Genomic DNA, 23,364 nt, shown 5'->3' on the forward strand with positions numbered 1-23,364 from the left:
CTATCCCTCGAAACTAACCGGTCTAGGCTACGGCTAATATAAAGACCCGTTAGGATTCTAATAGGTTATTTTAAAACCTTCGTTCTAGAATAGGAGCCCCAGTAAAAGATATCTGTGATTTAACCGATTAAGGACAATACTTGCAAATGTAAATACTTTTAACTTATTTTCCGTATTACGGGCTTGGGTTACGGTATATTAAATACCGCTTGATTAAGCATCAAATCTTCCATCGTTTAGGTGGTTAATTGAATAATTTGATCGGCTCATTTAAACAGTCTTGTTACTTAAAAGCCTTTGGGGGGTTAATGACCATGTCCCGGATATCCTTGGCATCATTCGAAGAAATGGCCATGACCTTGACAGTCGGGTGTAGGCGTACACCCGGTATTATGTCTATATTATTAAAAGACGTAGCCGTTGGTTTACCCACCTCGGTTTTACGCAATGTGGTGTGTCTATTGATCTTTAACCCGGACTAGATCCGGGCTACTGAACGCAAAGAAGGAACATGTAATTCGTTCACAAGATTATAATTTTAAATAATTCTCCCAAGTTATAAAAGGGTTTGTGCCTCGTGCATTCAAATCAATTTTAATAAACATTTTACAAAAGTGTCGGTTGAATGTATTTACCAGTGTAAACTGACGTATTTTCCCAAAAAGATTAAGTGCAGGTACTACACGTAATCGGCTGGCAATAGCTCCTTAGCATCTTAAGAAGTCTCGCAAGCTTTGATGCCTTGTCTGTTGAACAATATTTTTATTATTATTTTGATCCCCTGTGGATACCATTCGACTATTTGTGATACATTCGATATTACAAATCAAAGGTTGAATTATATTTATCTTTATGCTTCCGCTGTGCATTCATATAATTGTGTGGTTTGACTATATTGTTGCCAACTACGTCACGGTAATCCCCCACCGGGCCCACCGGTGATACACGTGGAAATCGGGGTGTGACAAATTGAAAGGTGATTCTGATGGTTTAGATTTGTTAAAAAACTTTGGTGTTGAAGATGATAAGTCTTGATTTGGGGAAGAACAAGATTCTTCCATGTGTTTTTATTTTAATCTTGGTGATAAAAAAATACGTATATAATAATGAGTAGGTAAAAAGATCAAATTACCCTTGTGTAATCTGATCTAACTGAAAAATCTAACTAAGTTAGGGCTAAAGGACATAATGTGTAGAATTTTGAAATGTCTACAAAAGTTATCAACTTTTACGTCAAAGAAAACCGCTTAAAAATAATTTTAACATACAAAATTTATAATTATTATTCCATATATTAATAAGCAACTTATATGTGCATCATTAGTTGTACTTTGTGCTTAGAGAGTGTTTCAAAAAAAAATTGATTTTTTTACTTTTAAACCCAAACCTTTCATATTTTACATTTTAACCCCTTTTCATTTTTTTACTTTTAACCCAAAGTTTTCTATCTTTTATAATTTAATACAACACTTTATTATTTACAACTTGCGTATCCCATGCTTTTTATCTTTCGCAAGTTTTTCGTTTTACGTTTCATTCTAAATTTTGCGAGTTAACATATCGTAGCGTTCATGTGAGGTTCAACATTTTTGCTCTATTTTTCATATTTGACAGACCCGTCGCAACGCGTCCATTTTTCCCATTTTGAAAAGTTCACCGCAACAGGCGAGTCGTAGATCGACTAAGTTATTATTTTCTACGTTTTACGTTTCTGGTTATTAAGACACTGTAACGGGTGTGTGTGGTTCAACGATTTTAGTCTGCTTTTCGTTCAGTGTAATTTTTACCATTTTATCTATTTTATTTTTACGATGTTGAGAGTCGATGTGGTTGTGCCATTGGTGCTACTTGGCACGGTTTTACGAACGTTTTTAATCTATTAAATTTTTTACTAATTTTTTGTTTCGGTTTACACCTATACTTCTTTTCTTTAAAAACTATTTTTTATGTGCATATTTTATGTACGGGTATGTGTAAATATGATTTCTTCTACATTCCGACGTAAACTTTTTTTATAGACGAGTCAGGTCAAATATAATACGTTTTCGTTTAAAGAAACCATTTTTACGTGCATATTTCTATGTACGTTTTCGTATAAGTTCAAGTTGTTCTACGTTTCGACGTAAACGTTTTTGGGAAATGATTCAGGTCAAATATAATATGTTTTCGTATTTATTTTATGTACGTTTCGTAAAGTTTGTTTCGAACCGAGTGGAGTCAAATTATGGTTTCTTTTTCTCTCTTTTTTTCGAAAGCTCTAATTAATCCCTTTCGATTACATGTGCATATTTTCCTTCATACCCATTACATTTTCTTTGTACAAGTTGGGTCACATATAATACGTTATGATTGTTCGATTTGAATTCCATTTACTTTACGTTTGATCCAATCACAATGCTTATACAGGTTACACTGAGTTCAACTGGATACGTCGAAATGTGTGTTTTCATATGGTTAATGCATCATATAACGTTTGGACTAATCCATTCAATTTTTACGATGTACCCGCGCCGCAACGCGGGCGGGTCTTAACCCTAATTTACTCTAATAAACAAAAATTGAGAAAAAAAAGTCAAAACAAAAATACAGGACGTAAAGGTGAATTCAGGCAAACAAATCTTAACCAAATATCACACCTCACATTCCAGTCCCTGTACTTTCCAAATAGTACAAACACCCCCTCACCACCCACGTGCTCCGCACACTACACACAACCAGTTTCACCACATTTCATAACCCTAGAAAACCCCATTATCCATCCTCACACTTTCACCATTTGCACACACTTTTTCACATCTCCGCCGTAACCTACCGGCGATTCGGGTCGGGTTTCCGGCTATCTATCCATATCTATCACCCTCACCTCTCCTATCACCCTCCACTATCAAAAAACACAAAAAAAATCCAAAATTTCTAGGGTTTCTGTTTCAAAAATTGAAAATTTTACAAAAAAGATTTGGATTTGGTAATAAGAAGAGGAGAGGGAGGTTGGAAAAGCAAAAAAAAAGTGAAAAATTTTGAAAAGATTAAAAATTTTTGCTAGGGTTTTGAGATGGCGGCGCAGGTTGTTCAGGCTCCGGCGGTGAACGGTGGTGCTGCTGGTGGTGGTCAGCAGTTTGTGGCGACGAGTTTGTATGTTGGGGATTTGGAGGTTAATGTGACGGATGCTCAGTTGTTTGAGATGTTTAATCAGTTAGGGCAGGTGGTGTCTGTTAGGGTTTGTAGGGATTTATCTACCAGGAGGAGTCTTGGTTATGGTTATGTTAATTACATGAATCCTCAAGATGGTGAGTTTTTTTTTTTTATTTTTTTTTTTATTTTTTTGGGTGGTTTTTTGGTGGTTGTTTGGTTGGTTTTGGTGTTATGTGTATAGGTTTTGTATGCAAATATATCATGTAAAACAGGGTATTAGATGTGGTTTGGTTAGGGTATAATGCTTGTTTGGAAAGTGAAACAAAGGTCTATAGTTGGATATATTGGTTATGGTGTTATGTGTTTGGTTGTTTGGATGTTTATGGTGGTATTTAGATAAATTGTTATGTGAAATAAGTTGATTGATGTGGTTTGTTTAGAGCATTCACATTGGAACCTCTATATTAGTAAATTCTATATAATGTAGAAGAAGAAATAGAGAAAATAAAAACACCACCGCGTTGAAATCTCTATAGTAGAGAAAGTTATATAGATAATAAATTAAACCTCTATATTTAGAGGCTCATATCCACGCCTCTATATTTTTATTGCGAGTGTGTAGGAAAGAGAAAGAAATAACAAAATAAGTGATTGTGAGTATGATAGAGAAATAGATAGAGAGTTGGATGTGAGAGGTTTTTGAAAAGTAAACTTAATTTAGAGAAAAATGTGTATTTTGATTAAATTATATAGACGGAGATAGAGTCTCCAATGTGAATGCTTATAGGGTATAATGCTTGTTTTAAAAGTGAAATTTGGGGATGTAGTTGGAATAACTGATTGATGAATTTAGTTATTTAGATGGTTTTTTTAATAGGATTTTGATCTTAATATGGTTTTGTGACATTTTTAGGTACTACATTTCTGAAGTTGTATGAAAGTTTTAAGAGTTTTCTGTTTTTTAGTGGTTTTGTTGCATTTTAGCATTGTTTTGTTATACCTTCTTGAGTGATTAGAGGTGTTTTTTTACTCTTTATGCGTGTTAATGACAGCTGCAAGGGCTATAGAGGTGCTGAATTTCACCCCTCTCAATGGAAAATCAATCAGGATAATGTATTCTCATCGGGATCCCAGTGTGCGCAAAAGCGGCTCTGGAAATATCTTTATCAAGGTATCTAAACATTAATTCTACACAGATGTATTGTATTTTATACTAATCGATCTTTTGTTTCGTTTAATGATGCAGAATTTGGATAAAGCAATTGACCAAAAAGCCCTACACGACACCTTCTCTACATTCGGCAACATTCTCTCTTGCAAGATCGCTACTGATTCAACCGGTCAGTCAAAGGGCTACGGATTTGTGCAGTACGACACTGAGGAATCCGCACAACAAGCTATCGAGAAACTCAACGGCATGCTTTTGAACGACAAACAAGTGTATGTTGGCCCGTTCTTACGCAAGCAAGAACGCGAACTAGCTGTCGACAAGACCAAATTCACTAACGTCTTCGTTAAAAACCTCTCCGAATCAACAACCGATGAGGATTTACGAAAGGCGTTTAGTGAATACGGAACGATCACCAGTGCGGTTGTGATGAGGGACGCTGACGGTAACTCCAAATGCTTTGGGTTTGTTAACTTTGAGAGTACCGAAGATGCTGCTAAAGCTGTAGAAGGCCTTAACGGACAGAAGTTTGATGAAAAAGAATGGTTTGTCGGGAAAGCGCAAAAAAAGAATGAACGGGAACAGGAGTTGAAACAGAAGTTTGAGCAGAGTATGAAGGAGGCGGTTGACAAATCACAGGGGTTAAACTTGTATGTAAAGAATTTAGATGACACGGTGACCGATGAAAGTCTCAGGGAGTACTTTGCGCCTTTCGGTACAATAACTTCCTGCAAGGTATGTTTCTCAGAAAGCACTAGAGACTTGTACATTAACGAAGTTTATTTATGAACTAGGAGTTATATTTTGTTGTTTTTTATAAACAGGTCATGAGAGATCCTAACGGAACTAGCAAAGGTTCAGGTTTTGTTGCGTTTTCCACTTCTGATGAAGCTTCTAGAGCTGTAAGCATACATATATATAATTATATTTATTTACTATGCTCACATTTTTTTTATTTCGGTGCAAGTTGATTAAAACGTTTTCTGTTTTGATAGCTTATGGAGATGAATGGCAAGATGATCGCTGGCAAGCCTCTTTATGTAGCACTTGCGCAACGCAAAGAAGATAGAAGGGCACGATTGCAGGTTTGTTGATAGTTATGTCTTTTACGTTATTACCGGGGACGTATAAAATAGAAAAAAAGATGATATTTTTGTATTATATGCATGCAGGCACAGTTTTCACAGATGCGTCCAATTGCAATGGCGCCAGCTGGAGCTCCTCGCATGCCAATGTTTCCTCCTGGCGGTCCTGGTATGGGTCAACAAATGTTTTACGGTCAAGCTCAGCCTACGTTCATTCCTCCCCAAGTAAGTTTTCTCATTTCATGGTCACACTTTATACGTTTATAATCTTTTTAACAAGTTTATGACATATTTATAATTGTATGCTGTGTGTATGGATAGCCTGGTTTCGGGTACCAGCAGCAACTTGTTCCCGGTATGAGGCCAGGTGGCGGTCCACTGCCAAACTTTTTCATGCCAATGGTTCCACCGGGCCAGCAGGGACAGCGTCCAGGTGGCAGACGCGGCGGTGTTCCTGGGCAGCAGAATCAGCAACAGCCCGTTCCTCTTATGCAGCAGCAGATGATGCCACGTGGCCGAGTGTATCGTTACCCTCCTGGTCGTGATGTTTCTATGGGTTCTGTTCCGTATGATATCAGCAATCCCATGCAGTTGCGTGACACTGCTGGAATCTCTCAGCCGATTCCCATTGGTGCTTTAGCTTCTGCGCTTGCAAATGCTTCTCCAACAGAGCAGAGAACGGTAAAGCTTGTTTTGTTTTATATTAGTTAATTATAATTGTTATAACAGAAGAGGTGTCTTAGAAATAGTACCTAAATGCCATCCAAGTTTTTTTTTTTTTTTGTGTAGTCAACCCTTCAATTTTTAGCGTTGCCACTTACACTTCAACTTTCTAAAAACTTTGTAAAACGTTATTTTGACCCTTCTTGACTTTTACGTGCTTATTTTTTGTACGTGAGTCAAATATAGTATGTTTCGTGCTTATTTTTTTATGTACGTTTTTGGTTGGTCTACGTTTTGTTCGGAAACGAGTCGGGTCAAATATAATATGTTTTTGGTTGGTCTACGTTTCGATTCCGCCACGTGTGGTACCGTTTTTTTAACGTAAAAAAATAATATTTTCTTATGTGCTTATATTTATATACATTTCGTTATAAATCCAAGTTGGCTTACGTTTCGACCTAAATTTTCTCGCTAACGAGTCGGGTCAAATATAATACGGGTTTGTGTTTATTTTCATGTGCGTTTTCATTTGGTATACGTTTTGACATAATTTTGTTCAAAAACAAGTTGGGTCAAATATCTGACGGTATACGTTCGAGTTACTTTAGTTATGTATACTTTTTAATCGATTATATTTTGATAAATATGTAGATGTTGGGTGAGAATCTGTACCCGCTAGTGGAACAGCTGGAAGCGGAATCTGCGGCAAAGGTGACAGGAATGCTGCTGGAAATGGATCAGACGGAGGTCCTACACTTGCTGGAGTCACCGGAAGCGCTCAAGGCGAAGGTTGCGGAGGCAATGGAGGTTCTTAGGAATGTTGCGCAGCAACAGCAGCAACCTGCTGATCAACTTGCTGCACTGTCCTTGAACGACCTGAACTAATCGAGGTGCTTAGGAACAAGAGTTTTTATATTATGCTAGTCTGGATTGGTTTTATTTTTGGAGACTGTTGACTTTGTTCGACTGTTTTGCTGTGTTTGAAACCCTTTATTTATGACATGGGCTACATTATTATTATTATTTTTATGTTTTTTTGCATGTTTATATGGTGTGATGTTTTGGCTATAACTCTGGACCGAACTACCAGCTGCGGTTTGGGTAATTGGTGGTTATGGGTTTGTTTATTTTCAAAAATCAATAGTTTAGGTGGTTCTCCATTGGCAAAGGTAAAACACCTCGGGAGAGGGAGGTCTTGGGTTCAAGTCTCACAGACGACAGGAATAAAAGAAATTTGCGGTTCAAAAAAAAAAGTTTAGGTGGTTAAAAATTATTTTAAGTGTATAAAATCTCTATTTTGCAAAATGAAACTGGTTTGTTCCAATTTATAAACTGAACTTCATTGCAACTGTAAAAATCAAAAGCGTCTAGATCTCAAGTCAAAATTTGGATCACTTGCGTTGGTTTGGATTGAACACGGTAATGAGAAGTTAAATAAATGTAACCTTCAACCTAGTTCTCCCATAAAAACGCCCATGGCTACAATTGCGGAATGGATTGCACACGCTAAAGGGACCCGGGGTAGAGGGAAACACCACCGTGATGAAAGAGTTTCACGCGTGGTGGGGAGAATAACACCACTGCCACTCAAAATGAAAACACGTCCAAATGACAACGCGTTATATAAATCACGCGTTATGGGGTATTGGGTGATGAGGGAAATCGTTGGTTGTGAGGGAAAATTGTTGGGTGTGGTGAGTGATGGGCATTTTGACTAAAATCCATCCGTAGTGATGGAATAATGGTTGATGACATGGCGGAACTTGATTGGAAGTTGTGAGTGAGTGATGAGTGATGACAACCCCTACCCCCTAATGAGAAGTTAGTCAATGTCTTTGTATCATTGGGTCTTTATTTAACAAGCTAGTAGACTGCTCACTGGTTCTAAACCAGGCAAAGGATGTGTATATAGGAGTAGGGTTGCAAACGTGTTCGTTTGTTAAGGAAACACATGTGTTCACGAATTGTTCATGAGAACTTACCAAACGAGATCTTATTTTCATGTTTGTTCATTAAGCAAATGAACATGTTTGTGCTCGTTGGTTAAATGTAGCTAACAGACGCAAACGAACATAAAACGTGCATGAACACAACCAACACATATATGCATTCATGGACATAAACAAAACACATAAAATTTCGAATAATATATAATACACCTGCATTTTGGGTTGAAGTACTTAGCCAGGAACAAGAAAAAACGAATTTGAGTGGGGCCATTGTACTTTTTATTTATAAAATTCATATGTAGAGAGTAAGGGTGCTAAACAGGTCGTGTTCGCGGGTTCAACCCGACATAAACCCGAAAATTTTAGACGGACCTGAACCCGACCCAAATCTGAAAATCGTGTCATACATATTAACCTGAATCCGACACGAATATTCGCAGGCTGATCCGACCCGACCCCTTCAACCCGATTTTTTTATTTTTTTAACAGTTACTAATATATTAAAATTTACTACTACAAAAAACACAAATTTATATAATAAAATTACATTAAAATCATAAAAGCTTATGTCAATTTCTCTTTTTAAGTTGAAACTATAACATAAAATACACATCCAATTTACTTTGACTAAAAACATATTGTAGGAAAATATAATATAATAGAAACGGGTTAAACGGGTCAACCCGACTGGGTTGACCTGAACCTGACCTGTTTAGCTAAACGGGTTCACAAGTTCAAAGTTTAGACTTAAACCCAAACCTGCGAATTTCGTGTTTATATTTTTTTAGTGTTTTGTCTATTGGGTGAGTTTTGGGTAAGTTTTGGGTAAGCTACTATTAGTTTATATGTAAGCTATCCTTGGTTCATATGTGAAATTAGCATAGCCTGTGGACTATCATTTGTTCATATGCAATTGATGTTTATATCCACTAGCCACTAATTTAACCATCGTCGGCCATTACCTTGACCACCATCCTCCACTCCCCATCAACATCGTCATCATCATGACCACCACACTACGGTGACCATCGGTCATAAGTCATCGCAGTTAACTCCTACAGTCACAGTACCGGTAGAACTAAAAAATCAGAAACAACCAAACAAACTGAAGATCATTAACCAACCAAACGTTTCTCATGGTTCTAGAATCATTTCACAACACCAACTTTTAGGAGACATATAACTTTCACTTGTAGCACTGTTTAACTGCCTGCTATTGAACACTACACATAGTATTTACACAAATTAAAATGACCGGTATTGTTAATCAATGTGGTTATCCCCAAAGTTGTGAAGTCTTCGGCCAATCAAATAGCGGTCATCTCTTATGGAGTTGTGGAGGTCGTTGAACCATGCATGACACCTCTTACCACAAAAGCACACTAAACTAAAACCAAGACAGCCGACCCATGCGAATCTGTAGACAGCCGAGTTAACTACTAACGGGTACCCAAATACCGGAAACACCCCTCTGGCTAACACATACGGGAAGCATAGAGCCGTTAGCAGCTTCATGACAATAGGGATGACAATCTCTCGTAGCACCCAAAATCCTTGCAGCCTCGAGAAACCATCGTTTCTCACTCTCTCAAACTTCACTCGCCAGCTGTCATCCACCAGAGGTGTCATCTGGTCCAGCATTACCAATTGAGTCCAGATCTTGAGGAAAATAAGCCCAAAAGCCCAATCCTGATACAAGAGAAAAACCGGGCTTTCATCCACCGGGACCCGCATTGGTACGATCACTAAAAGTTCAAATAGCAGTCCAATCATCATTGGGATGGCGAAAATCTGCAAAATAATAAATATAAAACATGAATAATGCTTTATAAGACGACGAATGAAAACATATTTAAAAAACAAGCAGCAGGACGTGATATTTTACCCATATCGACAACAATAAAGAACTCTTCACGATAATGGAACACCATTTCCAAATTTGACCGAGTAAGACCGTGGCCCTCTCGGTTCTGATTTGATCAATGGAATATCTTGCACCGGCCAGCAGAGTTGAGATAATATAACTTCCAATAATAAAGCCATATAGATCTGTAAAACAGTGCCACTAAATGGTCAAACACTTGAAGCAAAGATAAATGATGAATAAAAATTAGCTTAAGTTCTTACCATTGCCTTTCATGCCATGTGTAATTGGGATAAGGGGGATCACATTTAACAATGCTCTTCCAAGTGAGACAGGCACCACAATTAACGTAGAGTTCAAAACGAGAAGTGTTATCCAAGCCGCCAACAAAAGCAAAACAATCGAGAACACAAATCCGTATCTCCTAAAAGAATAGAAAAATAATATTACATACGCTATAAGATAAACTAGTGTTGCGGCAGCGTCGAAACTCAAAGTAACTTGAACTAATACCGTCAAACATTTGACCCGACTCGTTTTCGAACAAAATTTACGTCAAAACATTGACCAACTGAAAAGGCACATGAAAATAAGCACGAAAACGTATTATATTTGACCCGACTCATTACTGAGAAAACTTCCGTCGAAACGTAAACTAAAATGGATTTATAACTAAACGTGCTTAAAAATAAGAACGTAAAATTACGTTAACGAATGGTAACACGTGTTGCGGCGAAGTCAAAACGTAAAGTAACTCGAATTTGTACCGCCTAGTGAAAACGTATTATATTTGACCCGACTCATTTCTGAACAAAGCGTAGACCAACCAAAAACGTACATAAAAAATAAGCACGGAAACGTATTATATTTGACCCACGTACATAGAAATAAGCACATAAAACTCGAGAGAGGTCAAAATGACATTTTAGAAAGTTTTTAGAAAGTTGAGGGGGTACAGGTGGCAATGCTAGAAGTTAAAGGGTTGAATACAAAAAAAAAAACCATGAATTGGTGGCATTGTTGTAAATTTGATAAAGAAAAACAATAAAAAATAGAGGTGTGTCTTAGGTACTATTCGTAAGACACCCTCTTTTGTTATATTACTTAATACTTAATACTTAATTATTAATTAATTAATTAATTAATTAATTAATTAATAATGCGTAATAAAATAAGTAATAATTAGTTCAAAGGTAATTGAGTCTTAGGTATTTTGTCAAGTCTTACTCTGAATCAGTTTGTTCGTCACCATCAGCTTCTGCATGCATCACTGCATTCACATCTTGTTCCCCTGGTATAGCATGTAGCCGATCCTGCCTCACGGGATCTCGGTTTCCGTTTTCTTGTGCAACAACATCCTCAGGTCTGGGCAATAAGAAATCCGTTAACCCAAGCGCCCAACCAACTGCAGTAAACCAATAATGTAACAGTGACTTGATTGTTGCTCGCAACTTGAAGTGCTCAATAGCAAATGGAATGCATATTTGAAAAAGAAGCATGTTGGCAGGGATCTCTGTAAACGGGTCAGATATTCTGCAATAACAAATGATGAATCCAATCAATCCATAAGCAAAAGAAGCATCAAATTAGGGCTGCAAACGAATGGAATGACCTTGTTCATGTTCGCTTGTTAAGAAATATATGTGTTCATGAACACTTACCGAACGAGATTTTATGTTCGTGTTCGTTTGTGTTTGTTAAATTTAGGCGCCGAATGTTGATGAGCACAAATGAGCAAAAACTAATGTTCATGAACACAAATGGAAACAAACGAACCAAACAAGCGTTCATGAACAGAATATATAATACACTGACACTTATTAAATATTTTATTTGTCGAAATTTCGGAGTATTTAAATAAGATATAAAAAACAAAAACACTAATTAACTATTGAACACAAACGAACACGTTACCGAACGTTCACGAACATAAACGAACGAACATGACCTCTGTTCATGCTTGTTCATTAACTAAATGAAAGAAATTTCACAAACTGTTCGCCGAATGTTTGGTTCGTTTGCAGCCCTACATCAAATAGTACAAAATACAGATAAAGTTATGAGAAAGAATCTTACGATATGTCGATAGGAAAAACAGAGGGGGCTATTCGCATAGCAAGTTTAACGGGGAGAAATACAAGCATTACTATTAAGCTCCCGTACACAGCAACTGACAGCAGAACCCTACGAGCATGTTTGTGCACCGGGTCATCGATTAGATCCCGAAAAGGATTGTAATTAGGATCTGCTGGGTCCCGCAGAAAGTATAGAACTCCAGGACGCAAAACCTGCACAATGAGAAGTAATTCTAGAAATGAGCAGGAGCATGTAATTAGGATATCATATATATATATGAGTAAAATGCCATTTTCGTCCCTGTGATTTAACCGGTTTGTTTTCCGCATCTGGGTCCAAAAGGTTTGAAACCTTGCCATTTTCATCCGGCTCGTTAACTCCATCCATTTTTCTCTGTTATGTCAGGGGTATTTCTTGTTTTTGCTAGCTTAAAGGGCAATTTGGTCTTTTTCATTTTATGTAGAAAAACCAAATACCTTTGAAAAGGACCGAATTGCCCTTTAGGTTAACAAAAAAGATGGAAATACCACTTAACGGAGAAAATTGGATGGAGTTAACGAGCCGGATGAAAATGGCAAGATTTCAAACCTTTTGGATCCAGATGCGGAAAAACACCTTTGGACGAAAGTCACAAAACTGGCCAAAAACCTCAGAGACGAAAATGGCATTTTACTCTCTATATATATAAAACGTAGAGGTGCCAATATCAAAGCATTTGTATGAAACTGGTCGATTCAGATTGTACTTGTTTGATAACAGGTCAAACAAGTAAAATCATAGTAGGCTAAAAAAGAAAAAAAATCAAATAGTCTAATGGGTCAGACATGTCAAAAGAGTCAACCTATCAAATGCTTACATCCCAAATCATTTATTCTATAAACTTATATTATCATGCTAATAATATAGTCTTTTTAATAATTCTAAATACGTTAATTAACAGCAAAGATAAAAAATGAAAGAAATGGTTTTGACCCGAACCCATTTTGACCCGTTACCCATCCATTCTAACCCACCCATTTTGTCACCTCTAGTAAAACACTAAAATGAAAGACTATCAGATGCGTATAATCGTATATACCCCTCTAAGAAGGCTGACAAATACAGATATTTGCAACATGTAGACAATCCCGACAGCCCAATGAATCAACGAACTTGCCAACGGAGACAGTGAAAAGAAGTCAACTCTTTGAGCAATCGACTTGCCAAACATCCGTATAGTACAAATATCAAGCCACCATCCACACATCAAAGGAAAAACCCCTAATTCAACTACCAAAAGGAAAGCAACTTTGATCATAGTCACTAAATGTTTCATCGCTGTCAAGAACTGCTTGAAAAGAGACGGAATTGTCTCTGCGATTGAAGCAATGCCGTAAAACCTTCCCATGAATAACGGCTCTCCTTTAACGTATCTAACTACCGCAACTGTTCCAAAGTAGAAGATAACAAGCGAGAAAATGAACGTATAGCCAAAAGCAAGAGTTGTGACATCAGACACCCATGATGCAACAGATGCAACATTGGTTTCTCCTTGTATAATACTGTTTGATGATTCGGTAATTCCGGTAGCATTCACGTTTATAATCTCAGAAACGTGGTCAATCACGGTGTTGTTATATGGGATGTGATCAGATGTCAAATTTGCAACTGCGGTCAGCGCGTTTTTCAATGTGATATTGGCTAGAGAAAGTGCTTGCTCTGTAAGTGGTACAACAGTTGAAAGCATAGGGTTTGTAGTAGAAGATAACAGCCATGATAAATGATAGAGTACAAATCGTCCTAGGTGAAATGGCACGAGGATCATAACACCGATAAATATCATGTTGCTAGCAAGAACCTGCGGGATTGAAAAAAAGTTGAATAATTAAATTCACACACACATGAATAGGTCTGTAAACGAACCAAACGTTCATGAATTGCTCGTGAACTTGTTTGGAGGGAAGTTCATTTATGTTCGTTCATATAATAAACGAACAAACATGAACACCATTTTTTGTTCATTTAATTAAATGAGTGAACATGAACACACTGTTTGTTCGTTAATATATGTTCGTGAACGTTCGATTATGTTCGTTCAGTTATTTACATTTGTGTATGTTCGTTTAATTTTAATAAATACATAAGTAGTTATATATTTATATAAATATAAAAATAAAAGGGGCTTTCTAACTACTTATACAATATAAGTAATTGGTAATTAGGCTTTCTAGTAATAAAAGAAAGGGTTTTCCAATAGAACTTATCATAGGTAATCACAATTTCATATAAAAATAAACTATTTTGTGTTCGTTTATGTTTCGTCAAATATGTTCGTTCAATTTATTTGTGTTGTTTATTGTTTGTTAATTATGTTCGTATAAGTTTGTTTGTTTATGTTCGTTTAGGTACGTGAACTGTTCGTTTAGGTTTTAAACGAACACAAACAAACACGAACATGTTCACTTTCTTACAGAACAAACATGAACAAGAAAATTTGTTCGATTATATCTATATGTTCGTGTTCTGTTAAAGTTAAATGAAGGTTCGTTGCGTTCACTTACAGGCCTACACATGAATCAACAGGGCACAAAACAAAAAAGCGTGATGGTAATTGGTACTCACAGTAAATGCATTTTCCACCAAATGAAAAAGCGGGCCCTGCATACCAACAAGCTCATCAAACGGAACATCCTCTGCACCATCACCATCAAACATCTGTTCAACATGGGCTTCAAGGCGAGCTGCTTGCATCTCCAATCTGGCCGCCACATCTTCGGCGTTTCTTCTAATTATATGACCAGCATTCTCACCACCAAGGTTTCTGTTGGGTGGTCGTCGGGCAACACGAGCACCGTTTGCATCACCTTCCGCCCCCTCGAGTTCTCGTAAATGGTGAAAATAGTCCCTCAATGATGTAGCTCCAAGAAATATGAACACGATGCTTGCAGAGAGTAAGAACCCGTGAAGACAGTCAGTTAGAATAAAAGTAGGAGATATATGGCTCAGAAATAGCCTCTGAGCTTCACCGAAACTCCTTACGAATGAGAAACGCCATATCCAGAAAGTAATAAATGGTATGATCACAAGCCAAACGGAAAGTACAAATGTGAGCCGTAAGAAGAACTGCAACACATGATAGGCTTTTAATGATATTCCGACCACAAACTCCTGGAAAGGAAGCTTCGCAGGGGCATTCTCGGCATACACAGGAGAAAATGAAAATGGATGCTTGCAAACCTGCCAAACATGTATTTCGGTTATAGAGTTACAGTTATTTATTTTGGTGTTTTAACAGAATATTCAAGTTATCAAACATATCTATATTTGCATATGAAAGTAACACATTTATAGTAGATACTAACTACTCAGTTGATTTTATTAGAAAAAAAAAATGTTGTTGAATAATACATCTAAGTAACAGGAAGACATATGTTATGAAGTTAGAAGGAATGTGAATGCAAATCCCATACAAAGAAAATAACAATAAATCTCTATCCTCTAATCAAGTTTCAAAGGCCACTGCTAGAAATGCGTACAAAATACTTGATGTTATCCTTCAGTCATCTAACTTGATTGGTATAACCAAAACCATTGAAGATACCCAAAATTATACTTGAATAGTCTTAAATTGTTTAAATGACAAGATATTATTAAGACACTTACTGGCACATTTTATAGACAAGTTAAGTCGTTCAATTAAATTTATTAGTTACTCTGTAATATGTCCCAAGCCAAAACAAGAGTTCTAACCCCAATTCAGATCCAATATACGTTACATTTATTAGTTATTCCGGTCAAGGTTTAACAAAACGGAATCGAATTTCGAGGCGTTTTCCCTTCGCCTCACGAGGCGAACCGAGGCGTAAGCCCAAGGCGGAATTGCAAAATAAATATAAAATTTATGTATCTTATTAAACATTAAATACTAAACATAAAATACAGAACTTTCCTAATGTAAATAGACTTGTGAGAATAGTTTTGGGTTGAATATGATAAAAGTTTAATGTTTAAGGGTGTTTATGTAAGTTTTTGTAAATGAAATAAATAAAGGTGTAGTAATTTTCTTCAGTAACCCTAATAAGTTACATCACTCTTTTATCGCCGTCATCAACTCCTCTGTTCTACTTCTACCCTAATTTTCTTGGTAATCCATCGCTATAAGGTATGTCTCCATCTCTGTTCTACCCTATTTTTTCTTGATTGCGCATAGCTACAAGCATCGTACGTCTTTATCCAGCCCAAAACACCCTAATTTATCCCGCCTAAAAACTGTACGCCTCTGATTTACCGTTCCGCCTCGAAACGAAACGTCCGCCTCGTACCACTGAGGCGTACATATAATAATTGGCACTGAGACGCTGCCTCATGTACGATTTATCACCGTTCCACCTCGAGGCGCCGCCTCAAAACGGATGCCTCGAGCATTTTTTTAAACTATGATTCCGGTACAACTGAAACCTGTTCAGTAAGCATAAAAGTATATGGTTCTTTAGAGTCGAGCAATAAAGAGTACTAGAATTCAAAGAATCATTTACGGAATTTTCACAAAACTTGAGCCTTACAATCGAGCCCTTCATCAGCAACTACTGAATGTCTGAATGCGACTTTGGGATTCGATCAAAGGAAAAAAGGTATCTTTGTTCTATCCTATTAAGTTGACTTGCAATGATATTCTAGATCCAGTTACCAATATTAGCGATAGAATAACTAAAAATAAATATTTCTTCATTCAAAACTACCCAGACTATAACATACACTGATTGGTATCTTCTATTGCTCTTACTAATCTGATTTTCCTTTCATATAATATAGAAGATTACGATCAACAAAACTAATCACCTTGACTATGCAGCTATATTGGCTAACATAAAGCCGAAAACCGTACACCAGATGTAATAAACCCACCTAAAACCTAGAGATCGAGCGAATGATGACTGGCGTGATAATTGATTACTGTTTGTAAACCAACCTTCCAGTTTAACCCCACAATGCCCAAAATGCACTCTCAAAAAAAAACCCAAAGATTTTCCAGTTGCTAAACTAAAATTTCCCCTGTACAATCCTAATAACTGAATCAGAACAAAATTCTAATCACAAAATTTACATCCATTACGCGGATAGCTATGCCTATGTGTATGGTTTCAATACGTGTAACAGATGCTCATCAAATGATCTGCATGGACTGTTGAAATTTTTACTAAATAACGTTCAAGCAAACAGTCAAGGTCAACAAAAAGTAAGGCTCAGCAAATTGTTTATGAGCGATATGTTTAACTGAGCGAAATGTCAAAGTTCGGCGAAATGTGCAGCGAATTGTGTGGAATATCAAATTAGAAATGACTTAGTAGGGGCTTAATTGTACTACTCCATATCTTGAAATCTAGAACTAGAGCTTGGGTTTGCATGTTTAAGCACTTCAAGCTACCATTGATGAATCCAAGCATGAAGTTTATTTAGATTTGTGTTCTTGATTAATTCACTACACGAATTGAGACATTCCGCATCTAAATTCGTGTTCAAACCAATTCTTGGAGATGTTTTCGATCCTAACATTATACAATAGTCAGAGGAGGTTTTCAGTTCACTTTTCCTATCAGCATAAACAATCAACAACCACAATTAGACCTATAAACTAAACTTGAACACTAAAAATCAGCACAAAATTACTAAAACCAATTACAAAAATAACAAACCTAATTCAACAAAAAACCTAACAAACCAGAAGAATAACAAACCTCACACTGTCGAGCGTTGCTGTGATTAAGCCACTGTAACAAACAATCCTGATGAACAAACTTAATACTACCGCTACAAGCACACGGATACCGTAACGGATTATCAACATCTCCTGGATTCCGGCAGATCCGGCAAACATCTCCGTCTTCATCATCGTCATCATCATAGACGTTCGTCGTAACATTCTTTCCACTATCAGCATCATCCGAACCACTCGCTGACGTCACGCGCGAACCAGAAGATTCCGACGACGAAGAAGCCGATGCATTAACAACGGCGGCGACTCCGGCTCCGTCGTCTGCGGCCGCAACCAGTTGCTCGTTCATCATCTGTTGCTGCCGGAGGTTAGGTGTATGGCGAGTTTCTCTCTCTAGAAAACCCTAACGGAATCTCTGATCGGAGCGAGAAGTTGGATACTGGAAAATGGATACTATTGTGACGGATGGATCCGGGAAATTGTGTGTGCTAATTATTATATTTAGATTAAAAGGGTTTGAGTTTGGGTTTATTTACGATTCTAGTACCTTCTTGTTTTGGAAGATATTTTTTTTCTTTTGGAAAAATTACAAATTTTGTCCTTTATCTTTATACTATTTTCAGACGATGTTCTTTTTAACGAATGTTAACAAGCGGTGTCTTTTACTAGATATTTTGTTGCAAGTTTAGTCCTTTACACCCAACCCAGTTAAAAAACCCTATTAATTGTTGGGTGTAAAGGACTAAACTTGCAACAAAATACATAGTAAAGGACACCGCCTGTCAACAATTAACAGGGTTTTTAACTGGATTGGGTGTAAAGGACTAAACTTGCAACAAAATACCTAGTAAAGGACACCGCCTGTCAACATTCGTTAAAAAGGACACCGCCTGAAAAGTGGTATAAAGATAAAGGACAAAACTTGTAATTTTTCCTTTTCTCTTTTTGGTTCGGTTGGGTTCCTGGGTATTGCCTAAAAGTTTATAACTGATTAGGAGAAAACTTATTTTAGTGCTTGAGAAAATTCTATAAACATTATCTATATAACTATTACTAAACATTAAACTTTAAATGTTAGTCCCTAAACTTTAATAAATAAACTATAAAACTCTAAAAAAACTACTCTAAAAGTAATAAACTAAATGTTAAAGAGTAAATTGCATAAAACGTCCTTTAAGTTTCATCAATCTTGCTGGTTTTAGCCTTAATCTTTAAAAGTTGCCAAAATCAGCATTTAAGATTAATTTTGTTGCTGGTTTCATCCTTTATCACTAACCCAGTTACTAATCTATGTTAAATGGCCTCGCATGCGTAGCATGGGAGGGTAAAACCATCTTTTCATTATTGTGATGCTATTAAAACCCAAATAAATTCCCAGACCCATTTCTTCTTCAGTTCAAACATCTTTCAACACTCATAAAACCTTCACCGTCGACTAGAATTCCGATCAAACCCTATTCCGATCAACACTCACCATTCTGTTCAAACCCAGATCATTCGAACCCTAAATGGCTAACAGAGGAGGTGGATTTCATATACGAGAAGAAGAAGATGATTATGATGTCGATGAAATCTGCAACCTTAACACCTAGAAACCTGCAGAAACTGCAACCCCCAGGCTCAAGATAATGGTAAAAGCTAGGGACTGCATCATCATAACCTAACTCATTCATCATTAGGGCCAATTCATAAATCCCAAATTTCTCATTACCATAAATTTCATCGACATCATAATCATCTTCTTCTTCTCGTATATGAAATCCACCTCCTCTGTTAGCCATTTAGGGTCTCGAATGATCTTGGTTTGAACAGAATGGTGAGTGTTAATCGGAATAGTGTTTGATCGGAATTCCAATTAACGATGAAGGTTTTATGAGTGTTGAAAGATGTTTGAACTGAAGAAGAAGTGGGTCTGGGGATTTATTTGGGTTTTAATAGCATCACAATCATGAAAAGACAGTTTTACCCTCACATGATATGCATGTGAGGCCATTTAACATAGATTAGTAATTGGGTTAGTGATAAAGGATGAAATCGACAACAAAATTAATCTTAAAGGCTGGTTTTGGCAACTTTAAAAATTAAGGCTGAAACCAGCAAGATTGGTGAAACTTAAAGGACGTTTTGTGCAATTTACTCAATGTTAAATCTAAACCTTAAAAGCTAATCCCTAAACTTTAAAATTCAAATCTTGAACCCTAAACACTAAATCTTATAAAAAATTTAACACAAATATCAATCGTTTGATAGAGTTTTTTCATGATACTCTCCCTACTTTAATTGAACTTAATGTATGCATTAAATGTTATTAGAAACTAGTTTATGTGCCAATGAGTTATAGTTCAATCGGCATTGGAGGAGAAGTCAAGATTTAGGTTTTAGGTGAGAGGTTGTCACAACCCCCGTCCCCCTGGTACAAACCCGGGAACGGGCGGCCGGGAGCCAGTTCTGGTGGTATCTTGGTATTGTCTAATTTGGCAGCGGAAATTTTCATCAGGACCGTAGTTAGGAAATATTTTATCAGAGTAAACCACCACATTTTATAACATTAAACACATGGGTAAAATCCAAGTTTGTAGTACACACATTTTCATAGGAATAAAGCCTATTTTGTTTAATAAAAACATCTATTTTATTTTAGGTAACTTTATTGCCACTTTTCCAAGCCTCCAATGCTCTCCAGCTGGCTTTTATTGGCTTCACACAAAGTTACCTGAAACACGTGTTTAAAATATTTTACAAGCAGGAAATACTGGTGAGTGAATCCTAGTTTAATCAAATTTAAGTAAAAACCATTTCACAGTATTGAGGGCACATCCGCAATTACATTTGTTTCCAAGATACAACAATTAACATCTGTGGTACTGTCATACTCAACAATGTTACCACGCCAGTAACAAATTTTGTATACAAAACCCCAACATACCCACGATAATTGTATTCTTACAAATACTCAATAACTGCTTAGTATATATTTAACTAAGTGAGGTTTTGTAAAAACATTTAACAAAAAGAGGATTACTCACATTGCTGTCTTAGGGTTTTCAGTAAGGATTTCCTGGGAATAATCTATAAATTACACAAATGCACGTGTGTTAGTATAATAACCCATTTTAACATTAGTAATACCCTCCCCGAGACGGCATTCCAACGACTACGTCGGGCAGAACCACGACAGCCGTTACGGAACCCTAGATCAATCGGGCAGAGTATCTAACACGTCTCCAGGGGTTATGATACTTACATCATAGCAGAACCTCGCCATTTAGGGGGGTATTAGACCCGAGTATAATTTCTACTATTCAGAAATTGAGATTGAGAAAAGAAAATTGAACGAAACAGACTGAAGGCTCGATGCCTCCTTATATAGGGCTAAAATCCGACTTTTACGCGGCCCACGTAAGAGGAGGCAAGGGCCTACGCGGCTCGCGTCAAACCCCGGTCAAAGCGTAGCTCGTCCGGATCACCAACTAGACTTGACACGATGATGACACGTGTCATCACCGGGCTGCGCCACTATATTGATCTCACGCGGCCCGCGTTAACTAATCGGGGTCTTACGCGGCCCGCCTGAACTTAAGAAATCAAACGAAATCAGGATTCAACCTTGAAACCGCCATCGTAAGGTTGGGGTGGGGTCCTACGCGGCCCGCCTCAACTTAATATTTCAGTTTTTAATTATTTTTAATACTATTTAATGTTATTTGGGGCCCGTTTTCGCATATGGGTGTATTTTAGAAGTGTAGGGTGTCGGGGGTGTTCTAGGAGGGTTGTTATATTTTGGGTACAACTTCTGGATTATTTAATAAAATATATAGTGCACTCACATTAAGTATAGTAACCCAATTCCATTTTATCCCTACGTCACGAGACAGAACCCCAACGAATTTAGGCAGAGCCTTGACATACGTTACGGGGCCTTACGTCAGTCGAACAGGGCATCAGTGATCAGGGGTTATAATACTTAAAACGGGCAGGGCTTTATTATTATTATAAAAATTAAAAGTAGAATTCTAGTGAGAGGAAAAGTTGTCGAGATACATAGCAGAAGGAAAGTGATACCACCTTTACCTATTTATACAATACTTATAACTTTAAGATCACGCAATTTGATGGACACGTATGAGCCATTCATTAAATGTGAGAATTCCATTTCTAATGTACACGTATGAGATCCTATCTTTAGTTTAATTTATTATTGTATTATTATTATAATTACTTTAACTACTTCACTCATCTGGCGCTTATAACTTCTAAAATATGATGGTTTATAAAATGATGAACATGCCATTAGAACGAGAATATTTTTATCTACATTTCGAACTAAGTTTCATTAAAAACAGAGTAGGTTCAAATATAATGTATTTTTATAAATTAGTTATTAAATGGTTCCTACGCTTGCCCAAATATCTCATATTTCCATTGGTCAACTTACCCATGATGCATTCTTTTAATAACATAAGTTTTTATATATTATATAAATAAAAATTTTGGGAATGTTACATAGGTTTCAAGTTTGAATACGATCTCAGCCAGGTTTTATCGCAGTGGGCTTTCGGGCAGGTCTTCCCCGTAACTAGTGATGGTGGGCTTGGACTAGCCAGCGATGTTTGCGGTCGCAGGCGTATGGGGTCGCCTTTTGCCATTGCATTATCCCGGATAACGTGACTTTTAATTCATTGGTCGTTCAATAAAAAAACTAATTCTTTTATTTATTTATAATTATTGTATTATTTAAAAAGCAAATACGTATATTGTGTATATTTAATTTAAATATTTCATTGTATTTATGAAAAGAAAGTAATTAATAATATATGTGACAACCCTCATAATTCCATGTATCCGTACAATTTATTAATGATAATTAAAGTGCTTGATGACTGTGCTGAATCACTTAACTGCTTTCTGATTACTGTGCTATACTTACATGTGCTTGTTAACATACTAGTAGTGTACGGAAAAGTTACTAAATAACCCGGTATGCTTTCCTGAGTGTTGAAAATTAAAAATGTTACAAAAATATATATACAGGACACATTATGGATTAATTAAGCACTTTAATGGAACAACACCCAACCGAACAACCAGACTTTATCCGGAACACAAAAATATTGTTAAACACATTGTTTTTATTTTTCTGAGCTAGTTAGGGTCTCCTAACACCCTAACACACTGTTTAACACTTAACACACATAAACCAAACTAGATACTTAATCTCCAACCAAATCACTAACTAAACAATTGAAACCCAACCCCATACCCCCCCTCATTTCCACGGTTACCATGGGTGGATCCACCCATGGATTTTTCTTGAATTGTTTATTAGGTTTGTTAGGTACTTGGGAAACATATTAACCCATGTGTAAATGGGTGTTGGAAGATCACTTATTTAACCACTAGATCAACACACCTTATCATCATTCACAAACTCAACAACAAACCTCTCTCTCCCTCTCTTCCTTGTTCGGCCGAACCCAAACACAACCACCATCATCATCAATCAAGCTTCTTCATCCATCTCACTAGTATACAAAGGTGTTAGAGATCATACAACGAAGCTCGGTGTGTTCGGAAGTTGAAGGACCACTCTCATCTTCTTTTATCCACCACATTTCTTCACTTGAACTTCCCTAGTCTTGAACTAGTGGTAAGAACTTAGATCCTTGTATTTTACATCTTGTTTAAGTGGTTAACGGTGTATCTTGATCAAAATATTAAGAACCCTAATGAATCTT

General features: G+C 36.8%; 2 protein-coding genes across 2 annotated transcripts; one reads left to right on the plus strand and one right to left on the minus strand.

Moving 5' to 3' along the window:
• The first annotated feature begins 2,714 nt into the window (after positions 1-2,714).
• Positions 2,715-7,082, plus strand: LOC110915122 (polyadenylate-binding protein 2). Its single transcript, XM_022159761.2, has 8 exons — positions 2,715-3,287; positions 4,185-4,303; positions 4,379-5,035; positions 5,125-5,202; positions 5,296-5,385; positions 5,473-5,610; positions 5,707-6,066; positions 6,700-7,082. Exons 1-8 carry the CDS (start codon positions 3,053-3,055, stop codon positions 6,931-6,933), a joined length of 1,911 nt encoding a protein of 636 aa, XP_022015453.1. The 5' UTR covers positions 2,715-3,052; the 3' UTR covers positions 6,934-7,082.
• Positions 7,083-9,088: 2,006 nt separating this feature from the next.
• On the minus strand, positions 9,089-18,112 carry LOC110918818 (probable E3 ubiquitin ligase SUD1). The gene is made up of 8 exons (XM_022163099.1): positions 17,652-18,112; positions 14,539-15,153; positions 13,016-13,774; positions 11,938-12,149; positions 11,089-11,394; positions 10,125-10,285; positions 9,883-10,046; positions 9,089-9,788 (listed from the first exon to the last, which is right to left on the minus strand). Exons 1-8 carry the CDS (start codon positions 17,979-17,981, stop codon positions 9,261-9,263), a joined length of 3,075 nt encoding a protein of 1,024 aa, XP_022018791.1. The 5' UTR covers positions 17,982-18,112; the 3' UTR covers positions 9,089-9,260.
• Between the last annotated feature and the right edge of the window lie 5,252 nt (positions 18,113-23,364).

The sequence above is a fragment of the Helianthus annuus genome, chromosome 16 (assembly GCF_002127325.2).
Source record: "Helianthus annuus cultivar XRQ/B chromosome 16, HanXRQr2.0-SUNRISE, whole genome shotgun sequence".
Classification (NCBI taxonomy): Eukaryota; Viridiplantae; Streptophyta; class Magnoliopsida; order Asterales; family Asteraceae; genus Helianthus; species Helianthus annuus.

What these genes read in the sequence shown, in the direction of transcription:
- LOC110915122 (XM_022159761.2), top strand. Translation starts at nt 3,053, where the DNA reads ATGGCGGCGCAGGTTGTTCAGGCTCCGGCGGTGAACGGTGGTGCTGCT. An exon ending in ATAGAAGGGCACGATTGCAG is followed by an intron (nt 5,386 to 5,472) that starts GTTTGTTGATAG and finishes ATATGCATGCAG; the next exon opens with GCACAGTTTTCACAGATGCG. An exon ending in CTACGTTCATTCCTCCCCAA is followed by an intron (nt 5,611 to 5,706) that starts GTAAGTTTTCTC and finishes GTGTATGGATAG; the next exon opens with CCTGGTTTCGGGTACCAGCA.
- LOC110918818 (XM_022163099.1), bottom strand. Translation starts at nt 17,981, where the DNA reads ATGATGAACGAGCAACTGGTTGCGGCCGCAGACGACGGAGCCGGAGTC. An exon ending in TGGTGGAAAATGCATTTACT is followed by an intron (nt 13,775 to 14,538) that starts GTGAGTACCAAT and finishes TCAATCCCGCAG; the next exon opens with GTTCTTGCTAGCAACATGAT. An exon ending in GTTTTTCCTATCGACATATC is followed by an intron (nt 11,395 to 11,937) that starts GTAAGATTCTTT and finishes TTGTTATTGCAG; the next exon opens with AATATCTGACCCGTTTACAG.